The sequence below is a fragment of the Delphinapterus leucas genome, chromosome 16 (genome assembly GCF_059928025.1).
Source record: "Delphinapterus leucas isolate spDelLeu-1000000601 "Yukka" chromosome 16, BTC_Dleu_Yukka2, whole genome shotgun sequence".
Classification (NCBI taxonomy): domain Eukaryota; kingdom Metazoa; phylum Chordata; class Mammalia; order Artiodactyla; family Monodontidae; genus Delphinapterus; species Delphinapterus leucas.
This window is the reverse complement of record NC_143144.1, coordinates 80,895,288-80,917,778: the sequence shown is the minus strand read 5'-3', so window position 1 is coordinate 80,917,778 and position 22,491 is coordinate 80,895,288. Positions and strand designations below refer to the sequence as shown.

Below are 22,491 nucleotides of genomic sequence, written 5' to 3'. Positions count from 1 at the left end.
CGAAATGTTAAGCAGTTGAACATTGCACCTACGTATAAATGATACCATAAGTGCGCATTCTGGGGTCTTCTTCTTCAATAGAAAACCTGAACCACTGCTCCTGGGGTCCCTGCTGCTTGACTTTCTTCTCCAGATCCCAGTATAATTCAATGCTGTGATGAGTCACTTTGCCCACAACAGGTGGATGAGGCTTTGAGGATGGTGTGATTTCTAAAAAGATAAAAATTTAAAAATTAAAAAAGATACAGTATTTCAGGACTCTATTTCCATAAGGAAGAGAGATCAGCTGAGTGCATTAGAGCTACTTGAAAATCAAACTGTGTTTTCCTATACGTCAGGCACACATGTGAGTATTCCTCCCTGTGGCTTGAAGAACATCAGAAAAGCATGAGTGATAGAAAATTTGGGTGATGCAGTGAGTTACCACATTCGTCAACGAGCAGATTGTACCATACCCATTGACATCATACTTCACTCATGGACCCTTCCAAAAGGTTACTTAACTTATGGAACTAATTAGATTTTTCTTTGAGCTGATGAAACACAGTTTGCTGCTATCATCCTTCAGTGATCTGGCTGGTAAACAAAGCCAACAGACAAATGATATTGCTGGTCCAAATATTTGTAATACAGATGACAAAGTGTTGATATCTGTTCTATATAAACAGCTCTTACAAACTCACCAAGGAAAAACCCAAAGGCTAATAATATCGATCAGGCAAAAGACGAGCAGTAGACAACACAGCAAAAATAACCAACATAATGTCCAAAAAAGGCATTTATATTCCCTAGTGGTTGCAGAAAATGATAATAATTGGATATAGCTTTATATACTGTCAGACACTTAAAAAGAGATGTAACTATTAGAAGTGACAATGTCAGGAGAGGACACTCATACATTGGTGGTGGGGAAATATGAATTCTAGCCTTTTTAGAAAGCAATCTGGCAGCATCAATTAAAATTAAAAATACATATACCCTCCTCTCCAATCATGCCACTCTTGGTAAACTCTCCTGCCGAAATCTGAACACACAGGGACATATATACGAGGACATTAACTATTAAAGTTTTTTAGCCATTAACAGTGAATAGGAGATGACCCATTAATAAGAGAATAGTCAAATAAATGATGATATGTCCATAGCATGGAATATTACACAGGCTTTAAAAATAAATTAGTTCTATGCTAGATACCTTGAGAGGATTTCCAGAAGGTATTGTTGAGGGAGAAGTCAAGATGCGGGGAAAAATACAGGATACAGGATATCCCATTTCTGTAAAAGATGGCAGGGGGCACAGCACACACCGAGCTGTTCTGCATCCAGTTGTTCTGTTTCATGTTAGTTTTGTCTCCCCTGCTAGATTTTAAATTCCTTGAGGGCTGGGTCCATGACTTAACACTTCTTTTAAAACCTCTCTCTGTCCCTCAGGGTCTTTTAGGCCTCAAAAATGTTATCGATATCTGGAGAGAATGCTAATTAGAAAAGATACATGTAGCCAATGTTCACAGCAGCACTATTCACAATAGCCAAGACATGGAAGCAACCTAAATGTCCATTGACAGATGAATGGATAAAGAAGATGTGGTGTATACACACACACACACACACACACACATCAATATTACTCAGCCCTTAAAAAGAATGAAATAGTGCTATATGCAGCAACGTGGATAGAACTAGAGATTATCATACTAAGTGAAAAAAATCAGACAAAGATAAGTATCATATGATATCACTTTTATGTGGAATCTAAAAAAACGATACAGGTGAACTTGTTTACAAAACAGAAATAGACTCAGACGTGGAAAACAAACTTACGGTTACCAAAGGGGGTAGAGGTGGGGAGGAGAAATAAATTGGGAGTTTGGGATGAACAGATACACACTGCTATATATAAAATGGGTGATCAACAAGGATCTACTGTATAGCACAGGGAACTATATCTGTGGAAAAATCTGAAAAAGAGTATATGTACGTATTTATATATGTATAACTGAATCACTTTGCTGTATACTTGAAACACAACATTGTAAATCAATTTTTTTCTAAATGTCATTGCTTTACCACATTTGCAGCTGACTCCCACTGACCCTGGGCCCTCCTGCAGTGCAGCCCCAGTGCAGACCAGGCTGCCCTGAGCTTGCCGGCCCCAGGCCAGGAGGAGAGATAACCACCAAGTTCCCTTACGTTCAGATCCCAGAGATACACACTAGCAGACAGCCTGCTGGCTCATTCTTTCCAACTTTATTTTGTTGATATTTATTGAAAGCATGGCTTAATGGAATTGGAGAAACCTGGGTCTGAATACATGCTCTGAAACCCAGTCGAAAACACCTCACAGTGGGTTTTTTTTTTTTTTTTTTTTTTTTTCTGCGGTACGCGGGCCTCTCACTGTTGTGGCCCCTCCTGCTGCAGAGCACAGGCTCCAGACGCGCAGGCCCAGCGGCCATGGCTCACGGGCCCAGCCGCTCCGCGGCACGTGGGATCCTCCCGAACCGGGGCACGAACCCGCGTCCCCTGCATAGGCAGGCGGACTCTCAACCACTGCGCCACCAGGGAAGCCCCCTCACAGTGTTTTGTGATAAATAAATAACATATATGAAGTATCTAAATCAGTTATGGAATATTTCAGGCAATGGTATCCTACACAGCAGCTAAAAGGAAGTAGTTCTACACTCAAACCTCAAATGAGTATGTGAAAATCACAGGTTCAAAGGATGTACTACGTTATTATACTAATTATGTAAACTTTTATAGAACATACAACACTATATATTATTTATGAATACATAGGTATGTAGTCTAGGTTAAAAACACTGATGGGGAGAATGCACACCGCCAGGATAGAGTTCTCTCGCAGAAGTCAGGGAAAGGATGAGGTTGCTCAGGTGGGGAAGGTGACTTACCACTATATTTGTAAGGTCTCATGCCATTAAGAATTTAAGGCATTTATGGCAAAATTTTAACATTTGAAACCTATGTGGTACATTGGGGTATATGCTGATTTTCAATTATTTTCGTATGTTTGCAATATTGATTTTTAAGAAATAACTACAAAAATAAATGCTATACATTGCTCTTATGGAGCTGTTGGTTTTCTTAGTGAAACCTATTTCAGTGTTCTAAGTACTAATCAACACCATGGGGAGAGGAATTAAAGATCACATACCATGTGTCAGACATGGGTCTTTCAACATGACTCATCTCATTTTGTCCCAGCAACTCTGGCTGGGGAACATAATGGTGACTCACACCCTTACATTATGACACTGTCGCTGAGCAACTCTTTTCTTTCTCTTTCAGAGCCCCCTAAAACCATTCAAAGGCCAGGACTGGTAGACTGCTGTGGATTACCCTCAGTATAAGTAGAAGCTGAGTAAAATTTCTATTCCAAAGACATCTAGCTTAGAAAACTGGGATTAACATATACACACTACTATACAGTATATAAAATAGAGAACCAACAAGGACCTACTGTATAGCACAAGGTACTATACTCAATATTTTGTAATAAGCTATAAGGGAAGTGAATCTGAAGAAGAATATATATATAATATATATACATACACACATGTATAACTGAATCGCTGTGCTGTACACCTGAAACTAACATGATATTGTAAATCAACTATACTTCAGTTTTATAAAAGAGAAAAATAACAACCCCATTGTAAATTAAGATAGGTAAGAAATTCTAAACGAATGCCAAATCTCCAAAGGGACCAACCAAATGGTTCACCACAGATTTATATAAGGGATAAAAAGATACCATTCCCAGTTATGCACGTGTCTCTCATGCCTTCTGCTCTTTACTAATCATTGATACAGGCACATAACCTGAGACCTCTACCTGTTAGCTTGGCACTGGCCACAGATGGTCCACCGCCAGCTGCAGGCTCACAACAGAGTCAGAGCCCCCACTGCTAGTCGTCACCCCCTCTAGATCTGGTACACCGGAAAAGCGGTGGTGTCTAGAAAGTTGATTTATTGTTACTCACTTTTAAGGAGTGATCCAAGCTTCTCAGACCCACAGCCTCTCCGAGGCTCAGCACCCATGAATGAAAACTGACTGAAGGCACGGCCGTCATAGCACGGACTTGGCTGACCCCGAGACACCACTTTGCACCACTTTACTCGCCCAGACCCCGAAGGTCAGTGCACTGGCCAGCAATGATGTTCTACGTCTTCTTTACTTTGAAGCACAGCTTATCAAGATGCAGTTCTCCAGCTAGGCAAGAGCAGCTTTGGGCAGAAAACTATTAACGCCACACAGGACCCAGAGGGTCAGCCCATGAGTGAATGTCCCCATCAGGTGAGAGCTGTTGGATTTCTAGGTGGCCAAAAAATAGGGGATGAAAGCAAACTTGTTTTGTTTTGGTTTTCAGCCAACCTAGAGTCATTTGACAGGTGTGTTTTAACTTACAGCGTTGTGCCCATATACTGCAGCTTGTGTTTTCTCTTTGATAAAAATTCTGGTATTTTTGTCATGACCAGCTAATACATGTATTTGAGGATGTTAGTTTTAGGATGGATTCTAAAACAAACATAGGAACAGGTCACTAGCCAAAGTGCAAACATCACTGTGCCAAGGGAAGAGAGGCCCTGACAGAAACGACAAGTCCCGGGTCAGCTCCGAGCCTCCAGGAGAGCTGACAGAAACGACAAGTAACAGGCCCACTCCTGGGAGGAGAACAGCAATGACTACAGTACAAGTTACGTGGCACTCACTTTCTGACAGGCGCCATCATGGATGCTTTATTCATTCATTTAATTTCCACTACAACTCTATAAGGATTTTTATCATCTCCATTATAAAAAATCTCAGACACAGAGAGTTTAAGTAACTTGCCCAAGGTCACAGCGCAGTACACCTGGCAGAACCAGGGTTAAAACACAGGCTGCCTCTCAGCAACAGAGATGCCATATGCAGACGTGGAGTGAAAAATCTACTACTGGTTAGATCTCCAGATTTCCTCCAGCCACTCATTTTAAATCAGGTTTGACCTGTGAACCCGCTTGAACACCAAGCATATTTTTAAATGACCAAGAGAACTTAACAAGAGAAAGGGAAGACAGTGAAAGCCAGGTGATTGTTTGAATGAATGAAGTGTGGGGATGTCCAAGCAGGACGAGGGAGCGAGGGCAGATCCCTCTCAGCCCCAGGGTCAGGAGGCTGCTTGTCTTCAGGGACTCGGTCCATAAAAAGGAAGATAAGGTGGTCTAGGAGGACCACAGGAGGCCAAGAAGCAGATTTGGCCACATTCACCTTGACACTGTGAAGTGGGTAGGAAGTCAGACAGGTGCCTCTTTATGTTCAGCATGGAATGCAGAGGAGGAAAGGTCCTCAAATGTGGGTAAAACAATTAGAGAAAGAACTCATTGATAATCTGAGAAGAGTGTTTGTACCAGGGCAAGGAACAGGGACTATATCAGGAAAGTATACTAAATTGAGTTTACTACCAACACATGAACAAATTCCTCTATTTTAAATGTTATCATCCTCAAGTTTCACTGTGAAGCTAGAATTGCAAGGGGAGGTAAGTATATCTAGGAGGACAGCCCTGACTCACTCTACTCTGGGATGAACCTACTGGCTGTTTGACAAGTAATAATACATCTTTCCTAAAATGACTACAATCAACATTTTTAAAAACTCAAAAGCTCACCTTTTTTCTATTTCTTTGTTTAACCAGGATGTTTATATCCACATTTGTATTTATATTTATCTAAGTAGAAACGCTATTTTGGGAATTGTTTTCATAAGTTTTATAAAATATATATACAACATACCCACAAACATATATTCGTAGACACAATTTAGATTTATATAAAAGTTTTAGAACTCTATTTTTTTCCTGATTATAAGTATCAGATCTTTTAAAAGGTGCTTTTGCTTATTTAAGTCTCATAACCAGTATCCACATTTGGCCAATCACATAATCTTATGTCAAACTCAGGCTTAAAGTTTATTTGAACTTTTCTAAAGATTACTGACAAAAAAGGGGGGGGAGTCTTACTTTCAATTTCGCATCTTTACTTTAAACAACTGATAGGCTCTTTCCATCATGGCAGATTTTTTTAACCTTAAAAGTTTTTCATTTCATTTCATTTGTTGAGACGTGGATGGATCTAGAGACTGTCATACAGAGTGAAGTAAGTCAGAAAGAGAGAAACAAATATCATATATTAACGCATATATGTGGAACCTAGAAAAATGGTACAGATGAACCGGTTTGCAGGGCAGAAATTGAGACACAGATGTAAAGCACAAACGTATGGACACCAAGGGGGGAAAGCGGGGGTGGGGGGTGGGGCACATGAATTGGGAGATTGGGGTTGACATGTATACACTGATGTGTATAAAATGGGTGACTAATAAGAACCTGCTGTATAAAAAAATAAAATAAAATTCAAAAATTTAAATAAATTTAAAAAAAAAGTTTTTCAACAGAGGACAGTGGTTGCCAGGGGCTGGTGGGAGTGGGTGGGAGCGGGGCGGGCGGGATGTATAATGGGTGAAGGGGGTCAAAAGTTACAAACTTCCAGCTAAAAAATAATTGTCACGGGGATGTAACCTACAGCATGGTGACTATAGTTAATATTGCACATTTGAAAGCTGCTAAGAGTGGATCTTAAAAGTCCTCATCACAAGAAAAAAAGGGAAAAACGCTTATAACTGTATGGTGATGGATGTTACCTAGACTTATCATGGTGATCATTTTGCTATGTATAAAAATGTCGAATCATTATGTTGTACACCTGGTGTCAATTTTTCCTAAATAAAATAAATATAGATATATACTAAAAAACAGTTTTCCAAAAAAATGAAAAAAGAAAAAAACAGCAACAAAACTACCAGGCTGATCTTAAAAGGACGATTATACGAGAATTTATGTACGTGTCGTGTACTATAAAAGCTTTTTGTAAGAAAGTTCTTGTGCAAATCTGACAAAACAATTTTATGCCCCTCTTGCCAGTTGTCAAGTAATAAATAATATGAAAATGAAATATAGAGGGCTTCATACACTGTCACCTTTCAGTCCCTATGGTTACGAAGATGGCATAAAACGTGGCTCTCCAGTGCACCAGAAATCCATTTTAAAAAGCTATCATTTACAAATTATAGGTTTAAACACAGAAAACTATAAAGTTTAAATAAACCACTGAACAATATTAGGCCTTATTCTAAAATTTTAAATATGTAGGTTGTAATAATATAACAGAAATGTGCCAGCCCCGTAGGAGGAAACTGAAAAGATGAGTAAAAACATTACTCAGTATCTTAATGATAGGCAGCTGAACACATTTTAAGAGCTACAGAGAATTTGTGATCATGATCTGTATTGGAATTAGCAATTCTCATTAGTGTCATGAAAAGCAGGGACTGATGAAGAGAGAAAGCAAACATGAGTATGTTCATCATAAACGTGCAATACCGTAAAAGCAGAATGGTAGATTCCCTGCCCTTCCAATCATTATAAACGTGGAATACCGTAAAAGCAGAATGGTAGATTCCCGGCCCTTCCAATCATTATAAACGTGGAATACCGTAAAAGTAGAATGGTAGATTCCTGGCCCTTCCAATCATTATAAACGTGGAATACCGTAAAAGCAGAATGGTAGATTCCCAGCCCTTCCAAAGACACGTGCAAATTTACTGAGGTCAAATTTCATTGACAAGGGACATCTGCAGCCTGGCCTCTGGTGGCAGATGGTCCACAATCAGGATGACAGCACAGTGAGGGGACACTATAGAAAGAACAGTGGTGGCGGCCACCTCAGAGCAATTCATCATAGCTTGACCACGCATTTATAGCAGCCATAAATCAAGAACATATTCCAGATAAATAAGACGTGGAGATCATAATGATTAAAAGTGTCAAAAAATATGTTTGCCATGAATACATATTAAAGAAGGGCTTTTTCAATCAAATATCACAATACCTGCATAGTGATGACAGTTTCTCCTTTCACTTAAAAATGAAATATGACAGTTAAAATGAGTTTCATTCCACCAAACTATTATACTGCTGTCATAAAATGAATCCTATAAAACCCTTATAGATGAAAGGACCAAGGACAGAAGTAAATAATTTAAAAATTTATAAATGATAACTACCAGTAACCACAATTAAGAAAATGCTTGAAGTTTCTACTAACTTTAAAAGGGGGGAGGACTTCTCTAGTGGCACAGTGGTTAAGAATCCGCCTGCCAATGCAGGGGAAACGGGTTCAATCCCTGGTCCGGGAAGATCCCACATGCCACGAAGCAACTAAGCCCGTGCGCCACAACTACTGAAGCCTGCACTCTAGAGCCCACGAGCCACAACTACTGAGCCCGTGTGCCACAACTACTGAAGCCCATGCACCTAGAGCCCGTGCTCTGTAATGAGAAGCCACCGCAACGAGAAGCCCGCGCACTGCAACAGAGTAGCCCCTGCTCACCGCAACTAGAGAAAGCCCGCACAGCAGCAAAGACCCAACGCAGCCAAAAATAAACGTTTTTAAAAAAATAAAAGGGGGGAAATAACTGTGAGGTGTCATTTTATTTATAAAATTGGATGACAAACATGTAATGGTAATATCTTATGCTGTTTAAGATTGTGATAAAACTGGCTTACTTAGAGTTTGTGGATAGCACCATATATCAAACAATCCTTTAGTAAAGCAATTTGGCCATATTCAAAACAATGATTATGAAAATATCACACCTGGTGACCCCGCTCCTAGAAACATGTCCAAAGAAAATAATTCAAAACCAAAAAATAAACTTAAAAGCTAAAATGTTTTTATTATGTATACTTTTACTTATTAAAAAATTTCAAACATATAAAAAAGTAGAAACAATAGTATCGTGAATCCCCTTGTACTTTACACCCAGCTTCGTCAATTATCAGCATGATTATGGCTGATAATCATCTTATTTCACCTATGCTTCCACTTACCTCCATCCATCCCTCAAACGTGGATTATTTAATAGCTAAAATTTTTTATTGAAGTATAGTTAGTTTACAGTGTTGTGTTAACTTCAGGTGTACAGCAAATTGATTCCATTATATATATATTCTTTTTTAAATTATTTTCCCTTATAGGTTATTACAAGATACTGAGTATAGGTCTCTGTGCTATACAGTAGGTCCTTGTTGTTTATCTATTTTATATATAGTAGTGTGTACTTTTTTTTTTTTTTTGCAGTATGCGGAGTTTGCTCTCACTGTTGTGGCCTCTCCCATTGCGGAGCACAGGTTCCGGACGCGCAGGCTCAGCGGCCATGGCTCACGGGCCCAGCCGTTCCGCAACATGTGGAATCTTCCCGGACCGGGGCACGAACCCGCGTCCCCTGCAACGGCAGCATCGGCAGGCGGACTCTCAACCACTGCGCCACCAGGGAAGCCCAGTAGTGTGTATATTTTAATCCCAAACTCCTAATTTATTCCCTCTCCCCCACTATCCCCTTTTGGTAACCATAAATTTGTTTTCTATGTCTGTGAGTCCATTTATGTTTTATAAATAAGTTCATTTGTATCCTTTTTTAGATTCCACATATAAGTAATATCATTTCTTTCTTCATTTTATACGCTAATCTCTAGGTCCATCCATGTTGCCGCAAATGACATTATTTCATTTTTTATGGCTGAGTAATATTCCATTGTATATATGTACCACATTGACTTTATCCATTCATCTGTTGATGGACATTTAAGTTGCTTCCATGTCTTGCCTATTGTAAATAGTGCTGTTTTAATAGCTAAATTTTAATTAGCCTTCACTTTGTATCAGACTGTGTCCTCAGCAATTTACATATATTTTATCATTTAATCTTCATAGCGACCTTAGGAAGCACTTGAATTTCCTCCATTTTAGAGATGGACCATAGATACACGAAGGTCACACAGCCTTCCAGGGAGGGCATCCAGGAATCAGCGGAACAAGGATTTGAACCCAGGCAATGTGACTCCAGAACCATGCCCTCAAGCTCTCTACATGCAATCTACTACATGCCTGTGTTTAAGTACATAGATACATAAATGATAACATAAAATAAAAACCAAGAGAATCACTTTAGCATCACTGATAACAAAAACTGCAAACAATATAAATGTCTAAGAATATAGAATTTGTTACATACACTGTAGTACATCATTTAAATGCAGAAATATTTAGGCACTAAAAAGCCACATGGAATATATACTAATGTAAGTACGTTTGATATGCTGAGGGAGGAATACAAATTTGCAGACACTGATTATAATGATAAAATCTACAGATGCATATGGACAGAAGAACTGAAAAAAAATTAGAAAAATGAAATACAGTTAGAGTGGTAGAATTATGGCTCGTTTTTTGGTAAATTTTAATGTTGTAATAGCATTGAATAAGAAAAATGGAATTATGCATTTTCACTTATTCTTAATGAAAACAAAATTCAGCCAAGATAAACTAGCAGTCTAGATTCTTCCTCCCTGAGCTTGTTTGTATATAACCGAAACAAGTCTGATAAAAGTAAACCAAGAATTAAGTCAACGTGGGCGCTTCATACATGAGACACTTCAATTACCCTCTGGTTCAATTTATTGACCATTTTGGTGCCAAGCAGAGATTCTACATCACATTTGTTTCCAAGGAGTAAGTTTTCATCCATTCATTCAGCACGTTGGTGGGACACTGACTCTGTATCCCAAGGGCCCAAGCACCACCAAGGAGGGGGGAAGGGTTCTAAGGGACCAGCAGGGAATCCTGGCACCAAATACAAACCAGAGACGTGCCACTGGGAAAGGGGAGGCGGCAGGTGCAGAGGGGGCCCCTCATCTAATCTGGGGGGTGAGGTGCCCTTAAGTGAGTTTTGAAGGATGAGGGGGGATGAGTCTAGCAGAGCCTGTGGGCAGAGAGGACATCATTTGTTGAAAACATTTTAGTTTCCTTAGAAAATTCTCTCATGTTTTTATTCCCAAGCATCCTTATCTTTTAAGAGAAAACAAGATAAAATGCAAACTGCTGGAAGTTGCTTCTCCTAGCCTTGCTAGTAAGCTCTTCAAGGGCAAAAGTCACTTCAGATATCAAAAGCCAAACGAAAAAAACTAAACTAACAAGCAAAAACCAAAAGACAAAACCTCCTAGAGTAAAAGAATCGGGAAACACTGCCTCTTGCCCTGACTCCACCACAGATTTTCCTCATCAGGAACATGGGGATAATACCTTCCCACCCTCCCTGTCAGATTTACTGCAAAGAAAAAATAATGTGATTTTAAAAATACTGAAAAGTGAATTGACATGGATAAGGGCTTCACAGATATAAGGTAGTAGTAACAATTTTGAAAATGTTCACCTATTTTATACTTTTTGCTACATGGAAACCCTGCTTGGAATTCTATAGTTTAATAGGTAATAGGTAAAGAAGTGTTCTTCCAAGCTATTTCTTTTGCCTAATTATAATAACTACAGGTTACTGCAGGCTGGCTCAGAGCAGGCACCGTACTGGTCAACCATGTGTCTAAACCTCACAACGAGGAAGGGAGAGGAGCTGACCAAGCCTCGAAGAGGTAAAGCAGCTTGTTCAGGTCCTCAAAACCCGCAAGTGGGGAGCAGGGCTGTCAGCCCAGGCCTCTTAACTCAGAGTCTGTGCCCTCAGGCTCAGACTTCGTGGTGTGGAGCCTCAGAGCTCTTCAATGGAGACCAACAACGAATCCCCATGAGACAACAACATCTTCCACAATCAGACAGGCAAAATCAAATTGCTGATTATTTTCTTTTTGACACAGAGCATGTCATTGAAGCTTAAAATGAATTTATAGTGAGAAATGGCAGGATGTGTTAACAGTGGTGATAGGGCATTTTTCACAACACATCTGCTTAGCATACATAGGTTTGTTTTTGTTTTTGCGGTACGCGGGCCTCTCACTGTTGTGGCCTCTCCCGTTGCCGAGCACAGGCTCCAGACATGCAGCCTCAGCGGCCATGGCTCACAGGCCCAGCCGCTCCGCGGCATGTGGGATCTTCCCCGGACCAGGGCACGAACCCGTGTCCCCTGCATCGGCAGGCGGACTCTCAACAACTGCGCCACCAGGGAAGCCCCAGGTTTTTTGTTTTTTAATTGAAGTATAGTTCATTTACAACATTGTGTTATTTTCTGGTGTACAAAGTGACTCAATTGTATATACATCTTTTTCAGATTCTTTTCCATTATATTTTATTACAAGATATTGAATAATTGTTCCCTGTGCTACACAGTAGAACCTTGTTGTTTATCTACTTTATACATAGTAGTTTGTATCTGCTAATCCCAAACTCCTAATTTATTCCCTCTCCCCTGCCCCCTTCCCTTTGGTAATCTTAAGTTTGTTCTCTATATCTGTGAGTTTATTTGTTTTGTAAATAAGTTCATTTGTATATTTTAGTTTCCACATATAAATCATATCATATATGTGTCTTTCCCAGTCTGACTTACTTCACTTAGTATAATAATCTCTAGGTCCATTCATGTTGCTGCAAATGGCATTATTTCATTCTTTTTTATGGCTGAGTAATATTCCATTGTGTATATATACCATATCTTCTTTATCCATTCATCTGTTGATGGACATTTAGGTTGCTTCCACATCTTGGCTATTGTAAATTATGCTGCTATGAACATTGGGGTGCATGTATCTCTTCTAATTAGAGTATTCTCTGGATATATGTGCAGAAGTGGGATTGCTGGATCATATGGTAGCTCTATTTTTAGTTTTTTAAGGAACCTCCATACTGTTTCTCCATAGTGGCTGCACCAATTTACATTCCCACCAACAGTGTAGGAGGGTTCCCTTTTCTCCACACCCTCTCCAGCAATTATTATTTGTAGACTTTTTGATAATGGGCATTCTGACCAGTGTGAGGTGACACCTCATTGTAATTTTGATTTGCATTTCTCTAATAATTAGCAATGTGGACCATTGTTTCATGTGTCTCTTGGCCATCTGTATGTCTTCTTTGGAGAAAGGTCTAACTTAAGTCCTCTGCCCATTTTTTGATTGGGTTATTTTTGGGGTGTTTTTGGTCGTTTTGTTTTGTTTTGTTTTACAGAATACATACATTCTTAAGAAAACCCCACCACTGAAGGGCCTGACCAAGCCACTCAGCAGAAGCAGAATACCAATGCAGCACACGCAATCTCACCAATGATCAGAACAATGCAATTCAAACAGTGAGATTGCACAGTCATCAAACTTACAAAAACTGAAATCTGCCAATGTCAGAGAACAGAAACAGAGGCAACACTCCTAAACTGCCAGTGGAAGCACAAGTTGGGAAATCTCTTTGGAGAGCAACTTGGCAAAGTGAAGTAAAGTTCAGGAAGTGGGAATTCCACTCCCAGCTACAGTCACTGATATACAGGAATACTCATGGAAAGTTTGCAGTTGGGAAAAATTGAAAACAAGCTCAATGGCTGGCATGAGAGGATTGGATGAATTATGAATAAAATCATACACTGCAATACTATACAGCAGTTAAGATTAAAGTTACAATTAGATATATCTACATTAATAAATCGGGGGCAGAGAGGGGTTGAATCACAAAAGCAAGTTGTGAAACGATATGTACAGAATGATACAATTTACCTAAGGCTCGAGAAAACAAACCTATATCAAAAGGAGGGAGAGAGAAAGGAATGGAATGGCAGAAAAATAATTTTATTGGCAACGTTTTGTTTCTTAAGCCGGATGGTGGCACATGAATATTTATTACATTATTTTATATATGTTACGCCTGAACTATTTAATAAAAGAACAGAACAAGGTACTGCATGCATGGATGTATTTATATCCTACTGTCTTTACTCATCTCCCAAGTAAAAGGGTATCCAGGTAACCTGTTCTTCAAAACTACCTTAAAATGTTATATAAAGGTGGTCCAGTTTAAAATTCAGAAATCCTTGGGAGTTTCAAGTCTAGAATATTTTCTACATTCCAATGACACATTCAATCCAACTAGACTCTAAGCTCCTTGAGGAGACGAGCTGAGGTCCCTTCACTTTCTATCCCCAAAATCATTCAATTAATGTTTGATCCAAGCCGATCTGACATTATTCAAATATTCAAGGGAATTTGGATTACTCCTTAAAATATGTTGCAAGGAATTTAACCATGAAAGGCAAGTAGTGTCTTAACTTATAATATATAACTTAGAATATTTTATTCTACAGCTGTCAATGCTTATCAATACTTAGACTGCATATTATTTACCAGTAGGTGTGAAAAATAGAAACTTCCAATAAGCAGAGAGAGGTCCTCCAGTGTTTGTCTCATGAGTTCAAAGCATCACGTTGCCCATCTTCTAGTTCACACGGGTCACCCCATAGGATGTGACGCTTTGTCTCTTGACTCTGATGTTTGTCAGTTGCCTTCCAGGCAGCCCTATAAAAGCTAACTCAATTCAGCTCGTAACATAAATCGACTATATTGTTATGGACCTCTCTTATTCACACAAATATAATGGAATAAAGCATACTGACACAAAAATCTTTGAAACCCTACAGCTTTTTAGCACATTTTGCAGTTTAAAGAGTGATTACATCAGGGGTTATGGTCTTAAATTTCTCTCAACCTCTGCTTTCCTTCTCTGTTCCCTCTCGCACCAATCTCCCTTTTTCTAACCATTCTCTGTTCTTTGGTTGTAAATACCTTTTTTTGAATGTTACTATGTGGTAGACACCCTGCTTAGTACTGAGAGTATGGGAGGACAAGACAGGCGGGTCCAGTTCTCACTGAGTCTGGTCTTGCAGCTGATGCAAACGTATGACAAGAGAACCCAAAACAATTCCTACAATTGTGATCATTGCTCTAAAGAAAAAAGACCAAGGTGCCAAGAGACATTTGAGCTGATGCCTCAAAGACGCAGCCCAGAAAGGGCTATGAAGAACATTACAGCAAGAAAAAGGACACATCATTCCACTTAACATTGACAGTAACATGCAGTGCAACCTTCTCGGAATGCAAATCCAAACCTAAAAATAAATCAGATAATTTTAAAAGGACTAGAGTGGTCCAATTAACATTAAGACCTCCATAGAAAACTTCAACCCTCATTATCAACATAGCTGATAAATAGGAATCTTTAAGAGTTGTAATTTATTAATGAAATCACTGCAATTTTCATTATATGTCAATACATAATATTTGCCACATACTGTGCGCTTCCAAATGAGGTGGGTTTTTTTTGGGTTTTTTTGCGGTACGCGGGCCTCTCACTGTTGTGGCCTCTCCCGCTGCGGAGCACAGGCTCCGGACGCGCAGGCTCAGCGGCCATGGCCCACCGGCCCAGCCGCTCCGTGGCATGTGGGATCTTCCCGGACCGGGGAACGAACCCGTGTCCCCTGCATCGGCAGGCGGACTCTCAACCACTGCGCCACCAGGAAGCCCCAAATGAGGTTATTTTATAACTTATAACCACGTCCCTGGTTCTCCAACAGCAATGGTTTCCAACAAAAAGAACAAACAGAAACGCTGGATAACTTACCATATAAAAACAAATTTTTAACCATAAATTTCTCCAAACTCATTCTAAATAGGTTACCAGGGTGTACACGGAAAAATAAATTGTACTTTCGCAGCCACTAATCAAAGAACCAGGATCATAAATCGAGTATTAATTGTAAAGAATGGTCATTGTTCTTTGCATTTATCAGAATGAAGTCCTGAATAAGAAATCCCCGGCTTCTACTATGGGACTGCTTTCATATTCACCTGTTTCCTGCCTCTAAGCATGCCTTAACAGGCAAGATTCATTGTCAGACCCTTCACTGTAAATAGTAAGTGAACCCGTTCAGTGAACAAAATTCAAAGGCAGCTAGTATGTTAGAGTTCTCCTTCCAAAAAGTCTCTCCTCCAAGGTCTAAGAAATAGTTTGAAAATCAATTTACTTCCCCTCTCTGCACTAGTTACAAATGGGTAGCTTTTTTTTTTTTTTACATCTTCATTGGAGTATAATTGCTTTACAATGGTGTGTTAGTTTCTGCTTTATAACAAAGTGAATCAGTTATGCATATACATTGTTCCCATATCTCTTCCCTCTTGCGTCTCCCTCCCTCCCACCCTCCGTATCCCACCCCTCCAGGCGGTCACAAAGCACCGAGCTGAACTCCCTGTGCTATGCGGCTGCTTCCCACTAGCTATCCACCTTACGTTTGTTAGTGTATATATGTCCATGCCTGTCTCTCGCTTTGTCACTAGAGTCTGTCATACAGAGTGAAGTAAGTCAGAAAGAGAAAGACAAATACCGTATGCTAACACATATATATGGAATTTAAGAAAAAAAATGTCATGAAGAACCTAGGGGTAAGACAGGAATAAAGACACAGACCTACTAGAGAATGGACTTGAGGATATGGGGAGGGGGAAGGGTAAGCTGTGACAAATGTGTAGCTTTGATCTCGACTTGAACACAAGTAAATCTTTTTAATCTTCCCATCGGGCGCTGCTTCCCTCTTCACCCTTTTCCAGCTCCCTACCCCTCAACCTCCTCCCACTGTTCTCACACCTACCCCCTATCCCCACCCTTCAACTCTTAAACTTCCTAAAATTATTTAGGAGATCTCTACTTGAAATTATCTTTAACCCATAGCTTTTGTTTTCATTCACACTGTCTTACTATAGCATGTAAATGTATGTCCCTTTCTAAAACCAAAATTACAGAATCATCCAACAAATGAAAATTGGCACATGTTAGGCACTCAAGTATAACCTCAATTAACAAGGAAGGTAATAAATACCACCTGGTAAAATAAGTTCAAAAAGCATGCTGTACTAACTCGAAAAAGAAACAAAGATAGTTACTCAGATGTTGGAAACTTGGAAAACTAATTCTCTCAATGAAGCACATTTTCCCCAAAAGGTGATAGTATTACTTTTTTTTCTAATATAAAAGCAATACCTACTCACTGAGTTTTTAGAAATCAAGCAATACAGAAATACTGAAACAGGAAATAAAAGTTCTCTCATAACCTCCTCCCCAGAGATGACCACCAGCAATAGCTTGATGAAAATTCAACGATTTCTTTAGCAAAGATACATAAAATTTTACAAAGAGGGCATTAAACTCAGGTGCTGTTTTGCAGTTTGCCTTTTTCAATTAACAGGCTATTGGATGAGATTCTTGCATATTAATACATGTGACTTTAACTCAATTTTTAAAAACAAACTACTCTTTGTATACAATTGTTTATTACAGACAACACTTCAATTAAAAAGTTTTTTGCATTTAACTTTACACAGTGATGCAAATATTTTTACAAGACAAATTCCTGGAAGTAGAATTGTTGAGTCTTTGGATGTGTATATGTTTAATTTTCATGCATATTGTCAAATTGCTCTTTAAAAGGAGCAATTATCAATGTACCAACTGTGTGGGAGAGATTGGTTTTCTCCCATCCACGCAATCAAGAATATTATCAACCCCCCAAACCAGGTGTGAGGTGAAACATATACACACAAATGTACAAGACAACTTGGTAAAACCATTGTCGCATTATTAATAACACAGTAGTGAAAAACTAGAAATAGCCTTCTCAACAAGAGAATAGAGTGAGGTTCATTTATATTACAGAATACTGTATATAAAAATAAATGGTATCTTCTATTTAGATGCCACCTGGAACCACTGTGCTTCTTTCTTCAGTTCATATTCACTATATTACCTTATAAAATATGCAAAATAATCTAATGTATTGTTTATATACACGTGTAAGAAAATTATAAAAACATTCATTCATTCAGTAAATATTTACTGAGAGCCTACTATGAATGATGCACTGATGTAATACTGGGGATTGAGCAATAAACAAATTCAACAAAAATCTCTACCTCAAGGAGTTTATGTTTTAATGGATGGGGGGAAAAGACACTTAACAAATAAGCAAAATACATTGAGTGTTAGGAGAAAATATCTTTACAACCACAGACTACACAAAGATTTCTTACACAGGACACAAAAACCATTAACCATAAAAGGAAAAAATTTGATAAGTTGAGTTTCAATAAAATGAAAAGCTTCTACTCTTTGAAAATCACCATTAGTAAAATAAAAAGATAATATAGGGTGGGAGAAAATATTAATGATACATATATCTAACAAATGACTTGTGTCCAGAATATAATTATTAATATATTTTATATTACAACTCAATAAGAAGACGACACACAACACAATTTAAAAACAAGCATGAAAATTGACATAGTAGGGCTTCCCTGGTGGCGCAGTGGTTGAGAGTCCGCCTGCCGATGCAGGGGACACGGGTTCGTTCCCCGGTCCGGGAAGATCCCACATGCCGCGGAGCGGCTGGGCCCGTGAGCCGTGGCCGCTGAGCCTGCGCGTCTGGAGCCTGTGCTCCGCAACGGGAGAGGCCGCAACAGTGAGAGGCCCGCGTACCGCCAAAAAAAAAAACAAACTAGCAGACTCTCTGAAGGACCGTCCACTCCGCAATAGTTAGACCTAGGATGGGACACATCCTTTGAGACATTGCTGGTCTCACAAAAGGTAGAATTACCCAGAGACAGCTCACCTCTTCCCCATCTCCCCACCCCATAAAAAATTTTAAAATATGAGCAGGGTTCAGATCATTCAGGAACCAGAGGGAACAGAAATCTCTGCCTCAACCTCCTTTCAACTGCACTTGGCTTTACTGTGCTTCACAGATTTGGCTTTAAAAAATAATTACAAACTGAAAGTTTGTGGCACCGCTGCGCAAGCCTATCTGTGCCATTGTTTCAACAGCATTTATTCATTCCTGTCTCTGTGTCACGTTTTGGTAATTCTCCCAATATTTCAAACCTGCTCTATATTATCATTATATTCGTTATGGTGATCTGTGATCAGTGATCTTTGACGTTACAACAACTTACTGAAGGCTCGGATGACAGTTAGCATTTTTTAGCAACACAGTATTTTTTAATTAAGTTATGTACATTGTTTTGTTTTCAGAAATAACTCTAATGCACACTTAATAGATAGCAGTATATTCTAAGCGTAACTTTCACATGCACGGGGAAACCAGAGCATTCGAGTAATGAACTTTGTGATATTCGCCTTATTGCAGCGGCCTGGACCTGAACCCACAATATCGCTGAGGTCTGCTTGTACAGGGACACCCAGAAAACAGGAACAAAGGAACCTAGAACAAAGGAACCTAGGAACCTGGTTCCTAGGAACAGGAACCAGGACCAGAGAAGCAGGGAGGGAGTCAGAGGGATGGAGAACCAGAGCTGGCCTGGCCTGTAGGCAGCAGGGCATGAGGTTACCATGAGGCCAGAGTAATACAGCAACCCTGCTGCCGGGATATTGAACTTGAAAAGCAGCAAGCAGCAGCAGCTGAGCCAGAGGCTCCTGTTCTGAACGAGTCTCCAGGGGCTCCAAAGTGGTCACAGTTCCCACAAGCCCCTCGGCTACTTCCAGGGCAGAAGAAAATGATCTCCTAAGGAAAGAGTCCCCAGCTTAGCCACACATTTTAAGGTCAAAGATCACCAAATACAAAGGAAGGCAAGCACGTGCACAGTCAGAGACATAGGCCCTTGCAGTAAACATGTCTTTTTATTCTGTTGTTCAGACATCTGGGGCCTTACTGACCCTGGGGAGACCGCCCCTCCCAGGCCTAGCTGATTCCTGGAGATGGTGAATTTGCCCTCCAGTGCACTTTTCCTGTGAAAAAATAACCAATCCAGAGCCCACTTAAAAACACCCTCCAAGAACTGAAGTGGTTGAAATTGTCACATTAAGAATATCTAAGAGCCAGGTACAAAAGTTTTAAAGAAATAAAAGAATTATTTCCAAAGTTGAATATATGACAAAAAACTATTAGGAATAACCAAAAATATCTGAGGAAAAAAGTAGAAATTCTAGAAGTGAAAATATAATTGTTGAAATACAAAACTAAGTAGGTGGGTAAAATGGCAAAGTAAGCAGAAATGAAAAGATAATTATACATCTGGAGAACTTACCCAATTTACCCAGAATAAAGCAAAGACTGAACGTATAAAACAGAGGTTAAAAAACATAGAATGAGAAGATCTAACATATATTTAATCAAAGTGCCAGAAAGGAAGAATAAAGAAAATGGAGGAGAGGCAACATTTAAAGGATAATCATTGAAAATGTACCATAACTAATTAAAAATATGAATTTACAACTTTAGGAAGCAAAACACATCCCAAGCAGGATCAATAGGAAAAAACATGCCTAGACACAAAAATGAAACAACAGAACATCAAAGGCAATGATGAGACCCCAAAAGCAACTAGAGAAAAAAACACACATCCCCTTAAAAAGGAACATCAGGATGACAGCAGAATTTTCAAGGACAACAATGGAAGCCAGAAAACAATACAGTGATATTTTCAGAGAGAAAAGAAAAACTAGCTGTTAGCCTAGAACCATATAGTCGGTAAAAATTCCCTTCAGGAACAAGAATAAACACATTTCCCAATAAAAAATGAAAGTATTTTGCAAATATTTGTAAAACATATGCTGGATGAAGAACTCGTATCCAAAATACAAAAAGAATTCTTAAAACTCAACCATAGGAAAACAACCCAATTAAGGAACTGGCAAAAGAGCTGAATAGGTACCTCACCAAAGAAGACATACAATACAGATGGCAAAAGACATGTAATACGTGAAAAGATGCTCAACATCATACATCATTAGGAAATTGCAAATTGAAACAACGTGACACTACTATGCACTATATGTCAGAATGGCTGAAATCCAAAAGCCTGACAACACCAAAAGCTAGCAAAGATGCAGAGCAATAGGAACTCTCATTCACTGCTGGTGGAAATGCAAAATGGTACAGCCACTTTGGAAGACAGTTTGGCAGGTTTTTTTTCAAAGTTAAACATAGTCTTGCCATATGATTCAGCAATCATGCACCTAGGTAATTACCCAGTTGACTTGAAAACTTATGTTTACCCAAAAACTTGCATGATACTGTTTACAACAGCTTTGTTCATAATGGCCAAAAACTAGAAACAATAGGTCCTTTGATGGATAAACAAACTGTGGTACATCCCTACAATGGAATGTTGTTCAGCAATGAAAAGAATTATCAGGCTGTGAGAAAAACATGGAAGAATCTTAAGGGCATATCACTAAATGAAAGAAACCAGTCTGACAGAGATACATCTGTATGATGCCAATTATTATGTTCTCGAAAAAGCAAAACTATGGAGACAGTAAAAAGATAGTTGCCAGAGGTTTCAGGAGAGGGAAGGAGGGATGAATAGGTGAAACATAGGGGCATTGTTTATGGCAGTGAAACTATGATACCGTAAAGGTGGACACATGACACTATACATTTGTCAAAAACCACAGAACCTTACAGCGCAAACAGTGAAGCTTAATGTATGCAAATTTTAAAAAATCATTCAGGTGGTTGCAGAATATCAAGGTGGAAAACAGAATGTGACAAAACAATCTAACTCTATTACAAGTGTGTAAAACTACCTAATTGAGGTAGGGGAAAGGGTTCTGCCCTACGTAACTTTGGAAACAAGCAGAGTCTCTAAAACTAAAGGCCAAAGAAACTGTACACAAGCACTATAGGCTAGTTGATAACATTTTTTCTCACACGGGTACGGGTTAACCATTCTGATATTGATGTTCATGCATATAAGATGTAGACAGTTAAGCAAATGGATGGCAGATGGTAGGAGGCAGATTTCCCTCTGTTGGAGTGGGCGTTTACAGATAAGCAGGGAGAGGAGGTTAGAATGATCCATATGTTAGTGAATTACAGCTGGAGACATCAGTATGAACTCATGTTTAGCTTAATTTACATAAACAAATATTAGGTATATGCATATACACTCTTATAGTTCCTTGCTTTGTCAGATGAGAGGGTCTAAAAGCAGAGACATGCCAATAGCAACAAGCTCATCTAGCACAGAGATCTTGGTTTCTAACACCATTCTTCAATTAAGGAAACGAGGACTCCTTGGAGAAAGTGTTGATTCTAGAAATGCGGCAGGAAACGTGGAGGATGAGACGAGTCTAAAGCATCTTAGAGTGCCAGAAAGTGAGTTAATGCTGGGAAAAACAAAAAACACCATGGCCAAAAGGTATGCAAAAGAGACATAGGAGCAACTGGGAAAAAAAACAAAATACCTCCCAATAGCCAAAGCTGGAACATTTGAGTGACAAAATAAATTGAGTATTGGACTATAACTTAAAGTATAAAATTTATATCCATGAGTCCACACTAACATAAATAAAGGAATGTATAAATAAATGTGGGAGAAGAGGCAAATCTATGCAGGAGAACTCCAAATAATTTATGGAGATACTCTGCACTCAAGGAAATAGAGCATAACTCCTCTCCCTCAGTGTGGGCTGCATGTAGAGTTCAGTAGGAAAAGTAGGGAAAAAAGAGAGTAACTTTACCATTAACCAGAGAAACCTGACAAGCAGGACCTCAGCCGAGGCGGATTAAAATGTATGCATGAATAGTGCTAAGTCATGCTGACA

At 39.2% G+C, this 22,491-nt stretch overlaps 1 protein-coding gene across 6 annotated transcripts in view; it reads right to left on the bottom strand.

The window, feature by feature from the left end:
• FANK1 (fibronectin type III and ankyrin repeat domains 1) overlaps positions 1–22,491 on the bottom strand; it is a 116,379-nt gene that overhangs the window by 25,749 nt on the left and 68,139 nt on the right. For all 6 annotated transcript variants that reach the window (XR_016388207.1, XM_022568472.3, XM_022568473.3 and 3 more), the window contains exon 2: positions 33–210. Coding sequence is in view for 5 of the 6 variants with exons in the window: in XM_022568472.3 (XP_022424180.2) it covers positions 33–210 (178 nt within the window). In the remaining variant the exon portion in view is untranslated. The remainder of the gene's footprint in view (positions 1–32; positions 211–22,491) is intronic.